We start from the raw sequence: 13,450 nt of genomic DNA on the forward strand, positions 1-13,450 counted from the left end.
AGCCAGAATAAAAATAAATTAATTTAGCGTCTACCTTTTATTCAGGGAGTTTTAAACACATGAAAACTGCCCGAAATTATCTTGATAATAAAATGTTTAAAAAAGAGAACGAAGTTTGAAATTAATCATGTTTTCTATTCAGTGCTCCGAAAAAGAAAAAGTCTCTTTATTAAACATGTATGTTGGAGTTCCGTGGCGTTTTAAACTTGATCCCTCGTTTTGTCTAAAATCTGCAAAAATCTCCGCGGCGGTAAATAATTGCGATTTCATCGAAAAATTTCCATCGGAGTAATTATAAAATTGTAATGTGTTCGACGCACATTTGGTCCGACAAATCCCCAGAAAAATGTAATTTAAAGGGATTACAGTATTGATTAACCCAAGTTGCGACACTGATTGATTGCTTTGCATATTTTATCTGTTTATTATGGATGTAATTGATTATTAGGCCGGAGAATTAAACCGAAACTTAATGGAAGATTTTAATTATTTTTTCATTAATAAACATGAAACTTAAACCTGCGTGTATTGAATTTATATTTTGAATTGTATTTCGGTTTAAAAAAGCGAAACTTTGAGCTGCAACCCTTTTGTTCCGTCATTAATTCTCACTTTGGGATAAGCTGCTTTCGAAATGGATCAATGTGTTGTGTTCCATAATGCACCAGATGGGGACCACGTGGTTTTAAGCAAAGGACACTGAAGTTAATCGATGAGAAACAGCGCAGAAAAATATTCCATCACATTATATAAAACTCATACGTTAAAAGCAGCTCGGCTTTCAAATTACTGTCAAATCAACATCTAAACTATATTTTCTTTTGTGGAATTGTGAACGCGGCCATCTCGGAGTGATATTGGCTCTTCAATTTTAAAACAGGCAATCACACTTGTTTTTCCGAAAATTTCGCCAGTTTCGGTCGACGTGGCATAAAATTATAACGTTTTGACGAATTTGGAATCTGTGTGCAATTCTGCGTGAATTGAGCTTTAATAACGCAAGTTTGCTCCAAAAATAAAAGAGAAATCGACCGGAAATAGTTTTTTGACTTCCGGAATCGGAAAGCGATGCCGATTTTTATTTGGATTTATTTTGTAACTTGAGCTTCTGGAAAGTCGTCATTCATTATTATTATTATTATTATTAATCGTAATTTTGGTAATTTTAGTGCTACAGATATGAAATTTAGGGAAATTACTATTTTAAAGTTACTTATTAAGGAAATCAAATTGTAAAATTTTAAAGCAAGAGACACCGATTTTAGAAATCAATGCTTTAACTCCGGAACTATGACAGATAGAAAAATGTGGTTTTCGCCATCGTTTTTCTCGCGCTATTGTTGTTATCTTATCAGATTTTGAATTTTGAAACTATGTGCTTTTTTACAGTCTTGTTCATGTAAATTGCTGGGAATCACCTTGTAATTCTTCCCTTATCGCCGCGCGACCCCTAAACCGTATTCATCTTTTTTCCACCGTGGCAGAGTTTAAAAAGGGCATTGAAAGAGGGGGCGCCCTACATAGTCGTCAAGAGCGTATCCAGGAGGTTCGAAATCAATACACCTGGAAGCGGGAGTCCAGCACAAGTGTAATAAAGGCTCTTTGAATGTTTCAGCTTAATTACCCTGTACAAGCATAACGACTTTCCGCCGAGCCACGCTTGAATTTTTCTTATAAATCTCGGCGGACGAAACGCGAGTTTAATAACAATACGGGGAAACTGTTGAGCTTAAATTGAAAAAAATTGATGGTGAACGCTCAAAACTGGAAAGTATAATCTGAGAATTAAATTCTATCGGCAAACTGTTGCTTTCGGCGGCCAGCAGGTGTTCGATATGCGCCGAGAGCTCGTTCTCGCGTTACACTTCAACACTAAATTAGAATGTACGATACTGAAATGTCACGAAGGTAAATCATAAACGATGCTTCGAATTTGCGGGATTATTGGAAAGGACAGTCGGAGATTGGCGAACGGGAAATCGCATACCTGATGCAGGATGGAGGGTCATCGGTTTAATGCGGGTTGGCCATTGAATAGTCAGATTTATTTCTACCTTTTGTTGCCCCAAAGCATTATGCTGATGAGTTATGAAGGGATGCGCTTAAGGAGAAAAGAACAAATGGAATGGCAGCGCCGCGAAAACGCAACGAATTTTTTATTTTCGCCGGCCAAGAAGTGCGCCTTAACTAATCAAGTACAAAAATGAAACTCGAACTAACAAGCTGTATATTGCAGTTTGCTTCAGTTGACCTGTTTTCCCCATATTGAGCTTCAAGTTCGCCTATTTCTGCTCTTGAGGGGATTCTGTTTGGAAGATAAAGGGAAACTGAAAATTTCGCCAGTTTCGGTCGAGTGGCAGAAAAATTATGACGGTTTGACGAATTTGGAATCTGCGTGCAATTCTGCGTAAATTGAGTCCAAATAAACGTAAGTTTGTTTCAAAAATAAAAGAGAAATGGACCGAAAATAGTTTTTTGACTTCCGGAATCGCGAGAAAAACTGTCGAAAAATTGGAATTTTGGTAATTTCAATGCCACAGCTTTGAAATTTGGGGAAATTACTATTTTAGTATTACTTATTAAGTCTATTAAATTTCAAAATTTTACTGCAAGAAACACAGGTTTTAGAAATTTTCATTTTTAAGACAAACCAAAAATTGCCGATCTCTCTCGAAAAATTGGAATTTTGGTAATTTTAGTGCTACAGCTTCGAAATTTGGGGAAATTACTAGTTTAGTGTCACTTATTAAGCCTACGAAATTTCAACATTTTTGAGCAAGAGACACAGATTTTAGAAATTTTCGCCATCGTTTTTTTCGCGCTATTGTTGATCGGGGATTTTCAAACAATGTGCTTTTTTACAATTTTGTTCACAAATCGTTGTACAAGGGTGTCGCAGAACTCGCGTTTATTTTTATTTAGATTTATTTTATATTTCGACCTTCTGAAAAGTCGGCATTCATTATCAGATTCATTACCATAATTCGTTTTTGTTAGTTGCAGAGTGGTGCCTGGCGACACACCTTCTGGATCAGGATTAAGGGGTAAGTCAATTCTCAGTTAATAAATGTGGAATGTGCAATCCGCGCGAAATTCTGGGTAAAATGAGCCCTCAAATAACCGCCACACCGGCCGAGTTTCGAGGAACTTGTCAATTTCAGTCACTGCTCAACACAAACATTAGAGATTTGCAAATTCAGGCGGCAGTTTTCGCAAAATTCCGAACCGTCCTCACTTCTAGTTTCAAGAACGTGACTCAGGTTTAATCTGTTCATTGGGACGGTTTGGAATTCCGAAGTTGTGTGATCGACGTTGACACGGTCCCCATCACACGAGAAAAATAATGGCAAAAATCACATCTCTTAATCGAGCATCGATATTTCCGATTCTTCGGACATTAGGCCCGCTGAGGACAAATCGTTGCAACACACTGTATATTTTAATTGGATTTACTTTGTAACTCGAGCTTCTGGAAAGTCGTCATTTATTATTATTATTATGAATCGTAATTTTGGTAGTTTAAGTGCCACAACTATGAAATTTGGGGAAGTTACTACTTTAGTGTCAGTTATTAAGTCTACGAAGTTTCGAAATTCTACAGCAAGAGGCACAAATTTTAAAAAATTTTATTTTTGAAACAATCCAAAAATTGCCGATCTTCAATTCTAAAAATCGTAATTTTGGTAATTTTAGTGCTACAGCTATTAAATTTGTGGAAGTTACTATTTTAGTGTCACTAATTAAGTCTACAAAGTTTCAAAATTTTAGAGCAAAAGACACCAATTTTAGAAATTTTTATTTTTGAAACAACCCAAAAATTGTCGATCTCCATCTCTAAAAAATCATAATTTTAGTAATTTTAGTGTTACAGCTATAAAATTTGGGGAAATTACGATTTTAGAGTCACTTATTAAGTCTACAAAGTTTCAAAATTTTAGAGCAAAAGACACCAATTTTAGAAATTTTTATTTTTGAAACAACCCAAAAATTGTCGATCTCCATCTCTAAAAAATCATAATTTTAGTAATTTTAGTGTTACAGCTATAAAATTTGGGGAAATTACGATTTTAGAGTCACTTATTAAGTCTACAAAGTTTCAAAATTTTAGAGCAAAAGACACCAATTTTAGAAATTTTTATTTTTGAAACAACCCAAAAATTGTCGATCTCCATCTCTAAAAAATCATAATTTTAGTAATTTTTGCGCTACAGCTATGAAATTTGGGGAAGTTACTATTTTAGTGTCAGTTATTAATTCTACGAAGTTTCAGAATTCTACAGCAAGAGGCACAAATTTTAGAAATTTTTATTTTTGAAACAATCCAAAAATTGCCGATCTTCAAATCTAAAAATCGTAATTTTGGTAATTTTAGTGCTACAGCTATTAAATTTGTGGAAGTTACTATTTTAGTGTCACTAATAAGTCTACAAAGTTTCAAAATTTTAGAGCAAAAGACACCAATTTTAGAAATTTTCATTTTTAAGGCAAACCAAAAATTGATGATCTCTAACTCTAAAAATCGTAATTTTGGTAATTTTAATGCTACAACTATGAAATTTGGGGAAATTACTATTTTATTGTCACTTATTAAGTCTACAAAATTTCAAAATTCTAGAGCAAGAGACGCTAATTTTAGAAAGTTTTATTTTTGAAACAACCTAAAACTTGCCGATCTCCAATTCTAAAAATCGTAATTTTTGTCATTTTAGTGTTACACCTACGAAATTTAGGGAAATTACTATTTTAGTGTCACTTATTCAGTCTCCGAAATTTCAAAATTTTAGAGCAAGAGACACAAATTTTAGAAATTTTTATTTTTGAAACAACCTAAAAATTGACGATCTCCATCTCTAAAAATCCTAATTTTGGTAATTTTAGTGCTACAGCTATAAAATTTCGGGAAATTACTACTTTAATATCACTTATTAAGTCCTTAAAATTTCAAAATTTTAGAGCAAGAGATAGAAATTTTAGAAATTTTTATTTTTGAAATAACCTAAAAATTGACGATCTCCATCTCTAAAAAATCGTAATTTTAGTAATTTTTGCGCTACAGCTATAAAATTTGGGGAAATTACGCTTTTGGAGTCACTTATTCAGTCTCCGAAATTTCAAAATTTTAGAGCAAGAGACACAAATTTTAGAAATTTTCATTTTTGAAACAAACTTTAAAATTGCCGTTCTCTATCTCTAAAATCGTAATTTTAGTAATTTTAATGCCACAGTTATGAAATTTGGGGAAATGACTATTTTAGAGTCACTTATTAAGTCTACGAAATTTCCGAAGCGTCCTCACTTCTAGTTCCAAATACGTGACTCAGGTTTAATCTGTTCATTGGGACGGTTTGGAATTCCGAAGTTGTGTGATCGACGTTGACACGGTCCCCATCACATGCATAATCGATGTCCGCATGTCGCTTACCCTTAAACCATCAAATATTCATCTCAAAATTAACTGATTAACTTACCCAATAATCAGACGTAAATAAAGAGAGTATTGAAACAAACCAACCCACGCTGAGCGAAGACGTGGGCGCGCTGCTGTTTTCCCGATTCCAAGAAGTGGGTTAATTCCACGAAAAAATCGGAAATTCCCTTTTTACTAGCGGAATTAATTAGTTTCGTGACGAATTTTAAGAAAATGTACGAAATTTGCATTATTGCGTGTAAGCGAAATGAAATTTCCACTTTTTAACGAACTAGTAGGTAGTGGGAAATGTGTTCTATTGTTCCGTTGCGCTTTTGTGATGCGAAGCACACTCTGAGTGAAGAAAAATAGAGCCGATTTTTATCCAACTTGGATTGGGTTTTTGCCCCAGTTTTTCCCATTGCAATGCGGTGTTGTAACGTCTCCAAACCGTGGAGCATCCGAGCTCCGGAAACAAATATTTAAGTTTAATTATATGGTCTTTAGACAAGCACGAATTGAACTCGAGTGTTGACTCTCAGCGATATTAATTCCCCGTTTGACTTGCAAAAATCCGTACGAACCTTTTGCATAACGAGATTATTGAAGATCTCGCGGACATCTTCTCTCAATGATTGTTCCTTTATTGAGCCAATAGGGTGTAAAGTTTAATTATCACTTTAATGTCGGCGTGATGGACGCAATCCAGACACGAACGAGTTATTTTTGCGTTTCGATTAAATAGAGCCTCTCTGTTAATTTCCCGTGTTTCGCTTTATCTTTCTAATCGACTGGTTGGCAATGTAATTTTATTTCCGCAGTTTAAAAGAAAGTCTCCATCCCCTCGCGTAGCGATAATCGGTGTGGAATATAATGCCGAACAGGAAAAGTGTTCGCTTCGGCAAGGGTGGCACTCGACGGGGTTGAAAGCTGGGGTTGCTACATAACACTCCACAGGTAGTTCAGGACGAGACCTTCACCCTCTCACCCTTGCTTGGTCTAGTTCGCTATTTTTAACCCAGTTCGCTTCACTTGTTGGCAACGGTGGCGACTCACCAGCATGGGGAAGCGGCACACGAGCGGGTCTTGACGACGTCGCAAATATTTAGATAGATTGCCTATTTATAGGAGGACTTTTAGTATCAGGCGCAATAAATAAACCGACTACTTCATACTTCCATTTAAATATGTTTTCGATTTCTAACACATCAAATTTCAGGGGGGATCAAGATAAGAGTTCTTGAGTGGCGACAATAAATGTAAAAAACTTTTTATGGGGATCGTAACATTTATGAGTGTCTCTATTCGGTTTATTGAAAGTAAACAAAAACATAATAACGATTTGACGGGTTTTTTTACTTTAAAAATGTGGAAAATTGGGAAAAAAATTGATGTTTTCTCCAAGATTATTTTTATATTCTGTAATTCTGCCTACTTTAACGCTAGAAGATTAAAACTTCAGGTAGTTATTAAAATTAATTCGCTTATTATCGACGCAAAATTACATAATTTTAAAACAAGAAATAAGAAATTTAGAAATTTTTATTTTGAATTAGTCCGGCGCCTCCACCATTTTTATCCAATAAATATTTTACTCAACACTAACTCTCCTGGAGACTTCTATAGTTTCTTAAAACACTTATTTAATTAAAAATTAGCTGTCCAATAATGTATTATAAAGTTTCGTGATTGTTGTTGAGCAAAACTGAAAAAAATAAAATGCAAACGCGCAGCATTGCAAAACAAATTATTGTATTAATTTCTCCCAGTCCTGACCTGAGCAAAACGGTGACTTTTCATTGGTCCAAAATGTGTTGACAATAAACAAAATTCAGTGAATTTACAGTTCAACTTCTTCTGTTTTGTGCGTTTTTATACCTCCTAATATCTTTGATCCTCCTAATTTTTATTTAGGGTAGACTATGAAGGAGACAAACATAGAAGTCATGTCGGAAGAAAATTCGTCATTTAGCTTAAAATTTAGCAATTTTCTCTACGAATTTTGTAGATTTCATGCACATTTCTGCCACAATTTGCCGTTGAATCTTGATAAAAACTCGTAATTTTATGGATTTTGAGCTTTATGTTGGAGTGAAAGTATTCTATGTAACACCAGATTCAATAATTTATTAAAAATCAATTGAAAGTAAATGAAATGACAAACGTCAAAGTACTGTCAAATTTTTTCGCGACTTGCGTCAATTTTCTCAAGCCTACTCTAAATGAAATTTTGTGGATAAATCATCATCCAATGAACACGCCTTAATTAGCTTGTAAACATGTGACCAATGAACAAAAAACGAATAGGTGGCTTGGGTGCGTTTTTTGTTATAAAAACCACTTTCTTTTTTGAATGAATTCTTTTTTGGGTTTGAATACAATTCCAATCAACATCGTCCATTTTGTTACGAGAAAAAGTGTCGCTAAACACCAAAGTAAAAATTAGTTCGTTTTTCGAAATTTTCATCAGTTTCTCTCACATATCCGAGTCCTGACCTGCTTTAGAAATTTCCGCCATTTTCGCATGGAAACGAGTCTCCACTTGTAAAAATATCCGTTTCTAAAATATAAACTCCCGGAGTTTCCATATGCTATACATAAACATAACAAAACTATCTCACAATGAAAGCAATTTATTTCCATTCCCCTCCTGTACAATTCCCTTCATCGGTTTTCCTTGTAAATCACACAAAACCGCGAGACTCTCTTAAAATCTAGATTACACAAATTGAAAAAGCATCGTAAAGATGCAGCAAATCCACATTAAAATAAACCTCCAGTTCTTGTTCTCGCGATATTGTAGACCATTATCGTATTTCCTTCCTCGAGGAAATAAAACTCGCTGGAACTTTACTAATATGCTTCCCCATTTCTGTTTGCATTTTATTGTAATGCGAAATCCCAAAGAGCACGTGGAAAATATCACCAGAAATAGTTGTACGAATAATAATTTAATTTTCTGCGACGATAAATCAAATTTTGTCCATCAGACCGCGATGTTGTGGTCGACTCAAATATTTCACATTCTGTCAGAATCGCTCAGTAAACTTCTGGAGCCAATTATGGAAGTTTTGAAATATTCTAGCTCGAGGAGGAGGTCGATTATTGTTGTTAATTTCATTCGGAGCGAGTTTTTGATAAATCCAAGTCTCTTTCGAAATCGAACGATCTTATTAGAAATAATCCCATGAAATTGAAAGCTCGACTTTAGGAAAATTGTCTTGATAAATTATAATTTAAGTATTTTGTAACGATGCGAGTGTGCGATTAAACTTTCAAGAATTCACTCTGTATTATGAGTTATAATCCCGTTGAACTCACTTCCTACACATCGAGAAACCAATTTCCCAAAGAGCATCACTTTTATTTGAACAGCGTCTACCTATACGTCAACGTCGCTCCATGACTGTTGAAAGGGCTTCAGAAAAGTGAATAATAACAAACACGTCTGAAATATGCACGACTTTTTTTGTTTAAACAAAATTAAATCAGTTTAGCCTCCGCGATCAATTCAATTTCCGTCGTGAAAAAAATTGAAATCCGAATTTCGAATTTAAAAAAAAGCGGCGAAGAGTCTCTTTACGGAATTGAAATGGTGAAATGAAAGAAGGACGCGCGCGGGCCTCAGCTGTCAACAATAAGTGGTACGGGGTGCATGCTATAGCAAATAGAATGATATAAATTGCTTTTATTGATTCTTGCAGTTTTATCCGTGTCAGCGCGTTTGTTTCTGCTCCGCAATCTCTTGGGAGTCAATAAGAGACCGCTGATCTCCGCGTCGTCCATCTGGAATCGCGCTCTAATTATCGACATTCGGCTCCACGGCCGTTTCTTTTAAATTTCAACCCCGAGATTAATTTATCCCAGATTGGGATCGAAGGGTAAATTGAAGTCTCGTGCGTCTTTAACTATCGTGAAAACAACTCAAGTTTCCCCGAAATTCGCCTATTGTTTCGTTAACGTTAATTACGTACACAAACTGATCGGGTCGTTCTTCCTTGGCCCAATTCGATGAAAGAACTTTAGGAAATCTAGTGAATATCGATTTGGGATGCTGTGTTTCCATGCAGATGTTTGAGATTTACTACAATTTGCGTTTTGTGATGAAAGAATTTTACTTTTTTGATCAAACTGAAAGCGGCAGGTGAATATTTTTGAATTTCATATCTTCAAGTTTAACCAAACAAAGCGCTGTAATCTCTTAAAGCATTCTCTTTGAATTTCAACAGGGCTAAGCGTATTCTTGAAAAAGTCTAGTTTGTTTGGTGGAGGGTCCGTGCTGGACAAGCAAACAAAAGCTTTAATTATGTAGCGGGCGTGGAAGACTCGGATGATATAATTTACGACAAATTCAGAGTTGCTAACGTGTAAAACTGAAAAACACCAATAAATCGGTCGTTGTAATTTATTATTAAGTTTAAACAGAGAAGATTTGCAATTTTAGCAGCAGGAAGTTGGATGCCTGTAATGGCTACATATCAATGTTGATTATTAGATGGCGCCACAATCAACTGACAAGAATTAGAAACGTTTTGAAAAATTTAAAAGATTTGGAATTTGCGCAAAATTCTGCATAAAATGAGCTATAATAACGCAAGTTTACTCAAAAAATGAGCGAGATATCGATTTCAGAAAAACTCCAATTTTCGACTTTTGAAAAATTTAAATTTAAATAATTAATAAGCCTGATTTACACACAAAAATGTACACACAGTGGTTGCAAATGTTCACCCAAGGCCACTATTTCGAAATTTTCATCGTGTAATTCGTTTCGTTGCAAATGTTGGGTTTTGGGGTACAAAAGACGATCTGACATTTTCATGACAAGAATTGAGAGGTGTCAAATTCTGAGGGAAAGCGATGCCAACCGTGTGTTCTTAAAATTTCCCAACTAAACTCGTCAAGATTCCAACTTTAAATAAAAAAATAACTGTCTCGTATCGTACGCGGTCATTTTGTTTACACTGCACGTTGTGGCGATGTTTTCCAATTTCAATTCGGTCCAGGGAAGATTTTATTCGCCGTTTTTTTATCAAAATAAGCAGAATGTGTGTTTCCGAAATATCAACTCGCTTACACGTGTGTACACAAAATGTTCATATTTCAGTTTTCCGGCTCAAATCCCGGCGGCTTCTATTGTATTTCAAACTGTCAAACTCAAGCAAGCAGAAAATCATTTTAACCATCACACACATCAGCGTTGTGAAAACAGTGATAAATAATTAAAATTTAAATACGTGGAAATAAAGAACAAATTAAGTCAGTCACGCCGGAGATGCTTGAGAGTTTTATAGAGTCTCGAAATTCCTTATGAAACTTTGATTAAATACCTGAGAAAATCAGACGAATCGTTGTATCGAGTACTAAAAGCAAATTTAATCACGAAACTCTGCATTATAAATTTTCGTTCACGTTGAAATTCATTTTGTGTTAATACATAGTTGACAGGCACTCGCGAAGCAGTTTTCCCAAGCTGAATGCAAATGAACAGCTTTGTGAAAGACTGCCTCGAGGTTTTATTCAAAAGAGAAGACCACATGTTACTGGTCACTCCTTCAAAGACTCTCCATTACTTAATTAGATCATAAACATGCTTTTCACGATTGAATTCAATTCGGGCTTCACGGAGGAAATCGGCTTTTTATTCAAATTCAGAATCAACTTTAATTGAAAATTGCAAACAAACATTATTGGCTGATATTCCTGTAGCTATTGTTCAGTGGCTGTGGCAGCTCATTAATAATTCACCTCGATATCAAACCGAACTACACAGATTTTCGCCAACGGTAATTGTAAAGACTTTTTGATCTTTTATTCTGAGTCAATAATGGAATTCTGTAGAATTTAATTTCTTCTCGCTGCTTGTTGCACTCTATGAAATTAAACTACGCGAAAAATGTAATTCATAAAGACGTAATAACATAAAGAGCACCTACGCTGAAAAAACTGCACATTACGGACTGTTATATCATTTTATTCTCGTTTAGGTTTGACGGATTGCACGAATTTTTTTGTTTTGTTCAGATAGTTTGATTCCGGTAGATGAGAAATGTAGAAAGTTGGCTAACATTTTGATGCAAGAAAAGTATGCAAAATCAAATAAACTAATAACAACACAGTTTGGATAATGGAGTGGAGTTTAATCCCCACAAGATAGCTGAAGCGGGTAGTAAAAACTTGAATTAACTCAGTTATTTGTTGTCGGATCTGAATTTCAATCCTAGATTCGGAATCTGCGGAAAATCTACTCCAAAAAATAAGCGAGATATCGATTTCAGAACTTTGCCATGGCCATGAATTTTCGTAAAAAACTGCAACTTTCGACTATTGGAAAATCTAAAAACGATTTCTGTAAAAAATCGCGAGAAAAACGATGCCGCAAACCGCATTCCAATATCTAGAATAGTTTTCAAGATAGCGAGCACGAATTGTTTTGACTCAGTTATTTGTTGTCAAATCTGAATTTAAATTCAGCGTGAAATTCTGTGTAAAATGAGTCAAAATTTGTTGAGTTTGCCTAAGAAATAAACAAAGCATTGGCCAAAAACTGTTTGGAAGTGGTCATTTTGGAGTGATTTTCAATCACTGTTTTTAATGTCAAAACGTGTGTTTAATACCTTTGCATTATATATATCATTCGAAAGAAGAGCTCGAATTCTATCTACTGCCAAAATTTGAGATCGATCAGACAGAGTTTACGAGTTATGGTCAAAAATAAAAGAATTGAAAATTTTTCATCGTTTGAGTCGGATTTTTTTTTCGTAAAAAATCGACTATCGAATTTTAGGCTTTAAAGCACTTTTTCTAACGTAAAATGAGCCGAGAAAAACGATGGCGCAAACCGCATCTCAATATCTCTAATAGTTTCCGAAATATTTAACTAACGAAAAATGAGGAAAAATGAAAATCAACTTTCCAAAACTTTGATCGGCCATAACTCATTTATCAATATCATCAGAAGTTTGGCATACTTTAGTTATGAATTTTCGCAAAAATTTGCAACTTTCAACTTTTAAAAAAATTAGAACTACAGGTGTCCGGAAAGTCGCGCACCACCGTGATACTGTATCATCGGACAATGCCATAAATAACCGGAAAAATGTAAAAAAAATTCATGTCTTCAATTTTTCGAGATATGATGGACTGAAGAGGAAAAGTTTAATGCCAAAGTTAACGATTTCTGTGCAATTATTTTAGGTTTAAATGAATTTGTTATCTAAACGACATTTTGCGCAAAGGCATGGTGCAAAAAAAATCGGAAAAATCTTCTGAAAAATGCCTGAAAACTGTTTACAAAATTTTTGAATCAACAATGTCGATCAGTGTGGCATCGTTCACTTGAAACCATAGTTACATTACTCGTTCATGAATCGACCTGACTAACGCCAACAATACAACAGCAACGTTACTATGGCTTTGAATACTAGAAATTTAAATTATTGGGGGAACAGTTGAGCAGTGTTGCTATTTTCCTAATTTTCTTTTGATCTTTCTGCGAAAACAGAGTCTGAAATTTTTTTTAACATTTTTTTGGTACTCTGGGGATCACCCAATTACCCCCCTTTCAAGGTGGTGCGCCACTTTCCGGACACCCTGTATTTCTTATGTAAAAAAATGGCGAGAAAAACGATGGCGCAAACCGCATCTCAATATTTCTCTCGGTTTTGGATTTTGCGTAAAATTACTTGGTATTAGGACGTTTCACCACGAATTTTTTTTGTTTCGCTCAGAGAGTTTGATTCCATTTTATGAGGGATGCAGAAAGTTGGCTAATTTTTAAACAACAAACATTTTAATGCAAGAAAACTGTCTAAAATGAAATAAACTAATAACACATAGTTTGGATAATGGAGTGGAGTTTAATCCCCGCTAAAGCGAGTATTAATAACTTGAATTAAACTTGAATTAACTCGTGCCGGTTATAAGTTTGTAATAATTTTTGTAGCCGTCAAATTGTAATTTATTACAGGAATGATCCGCGTTCCATCAATAAAGATTTAGCGAGTTCCCCGAGGTACATTTTTCAAGTATTTCCAATATGTA

The 13,450-nt window shown here is 34.8% G+C and overlaps 2 protein-coding genes across 2 annotated transcripts in view; one reads left to right on the forward strand and one right to left on the reverse strand.

The window, feature by feature from the left end:
- Positions 1–13,450, reverse strand: part of LOC148166157 (uncharacterized) — an 87,679-nt gene that overhangs the window by 48,662 nt on the left and 25,567 nt on the right. The gene's annotated exons all lie outside the window — the stretch shown is intronic.
- Positions 1–13,450, forward strand: part of LOC148166158 (uncharacterized) — a 94,673-nt gene that overhangs the window by 43,830 nt on the left and 37,393 nt on the right. Inside the window, exon 2 of the mRNA XM_088048863.1 lies at positions 2,998–3,044. Within this exon, the coding sequence (XP_087904989.1) occupies positions 2,998–3,044 (47 nt within the window). The remainder of the gene's footprint in view (positions 1–2,997; positions 3,045–13,450) is intronic.

Source organism: Gnatocerus cornutus, unplaced genomic scaffold, assembly GCF_029298725.1.
Source record: "Gnatocerus cornutus isolate USDA-ARS CGAHR unplaced genomic scaffold, icGnaCorn1.1 ctg00000023.1, whole genome shotgun sequence".
NCBI classification, from domain to species: Eukaryota; Metazoa; Arthropoda; class Insecta; order Coleoptera; family Tenebrionidae; genus Gnatocerus; species Gnatocerus cornutus.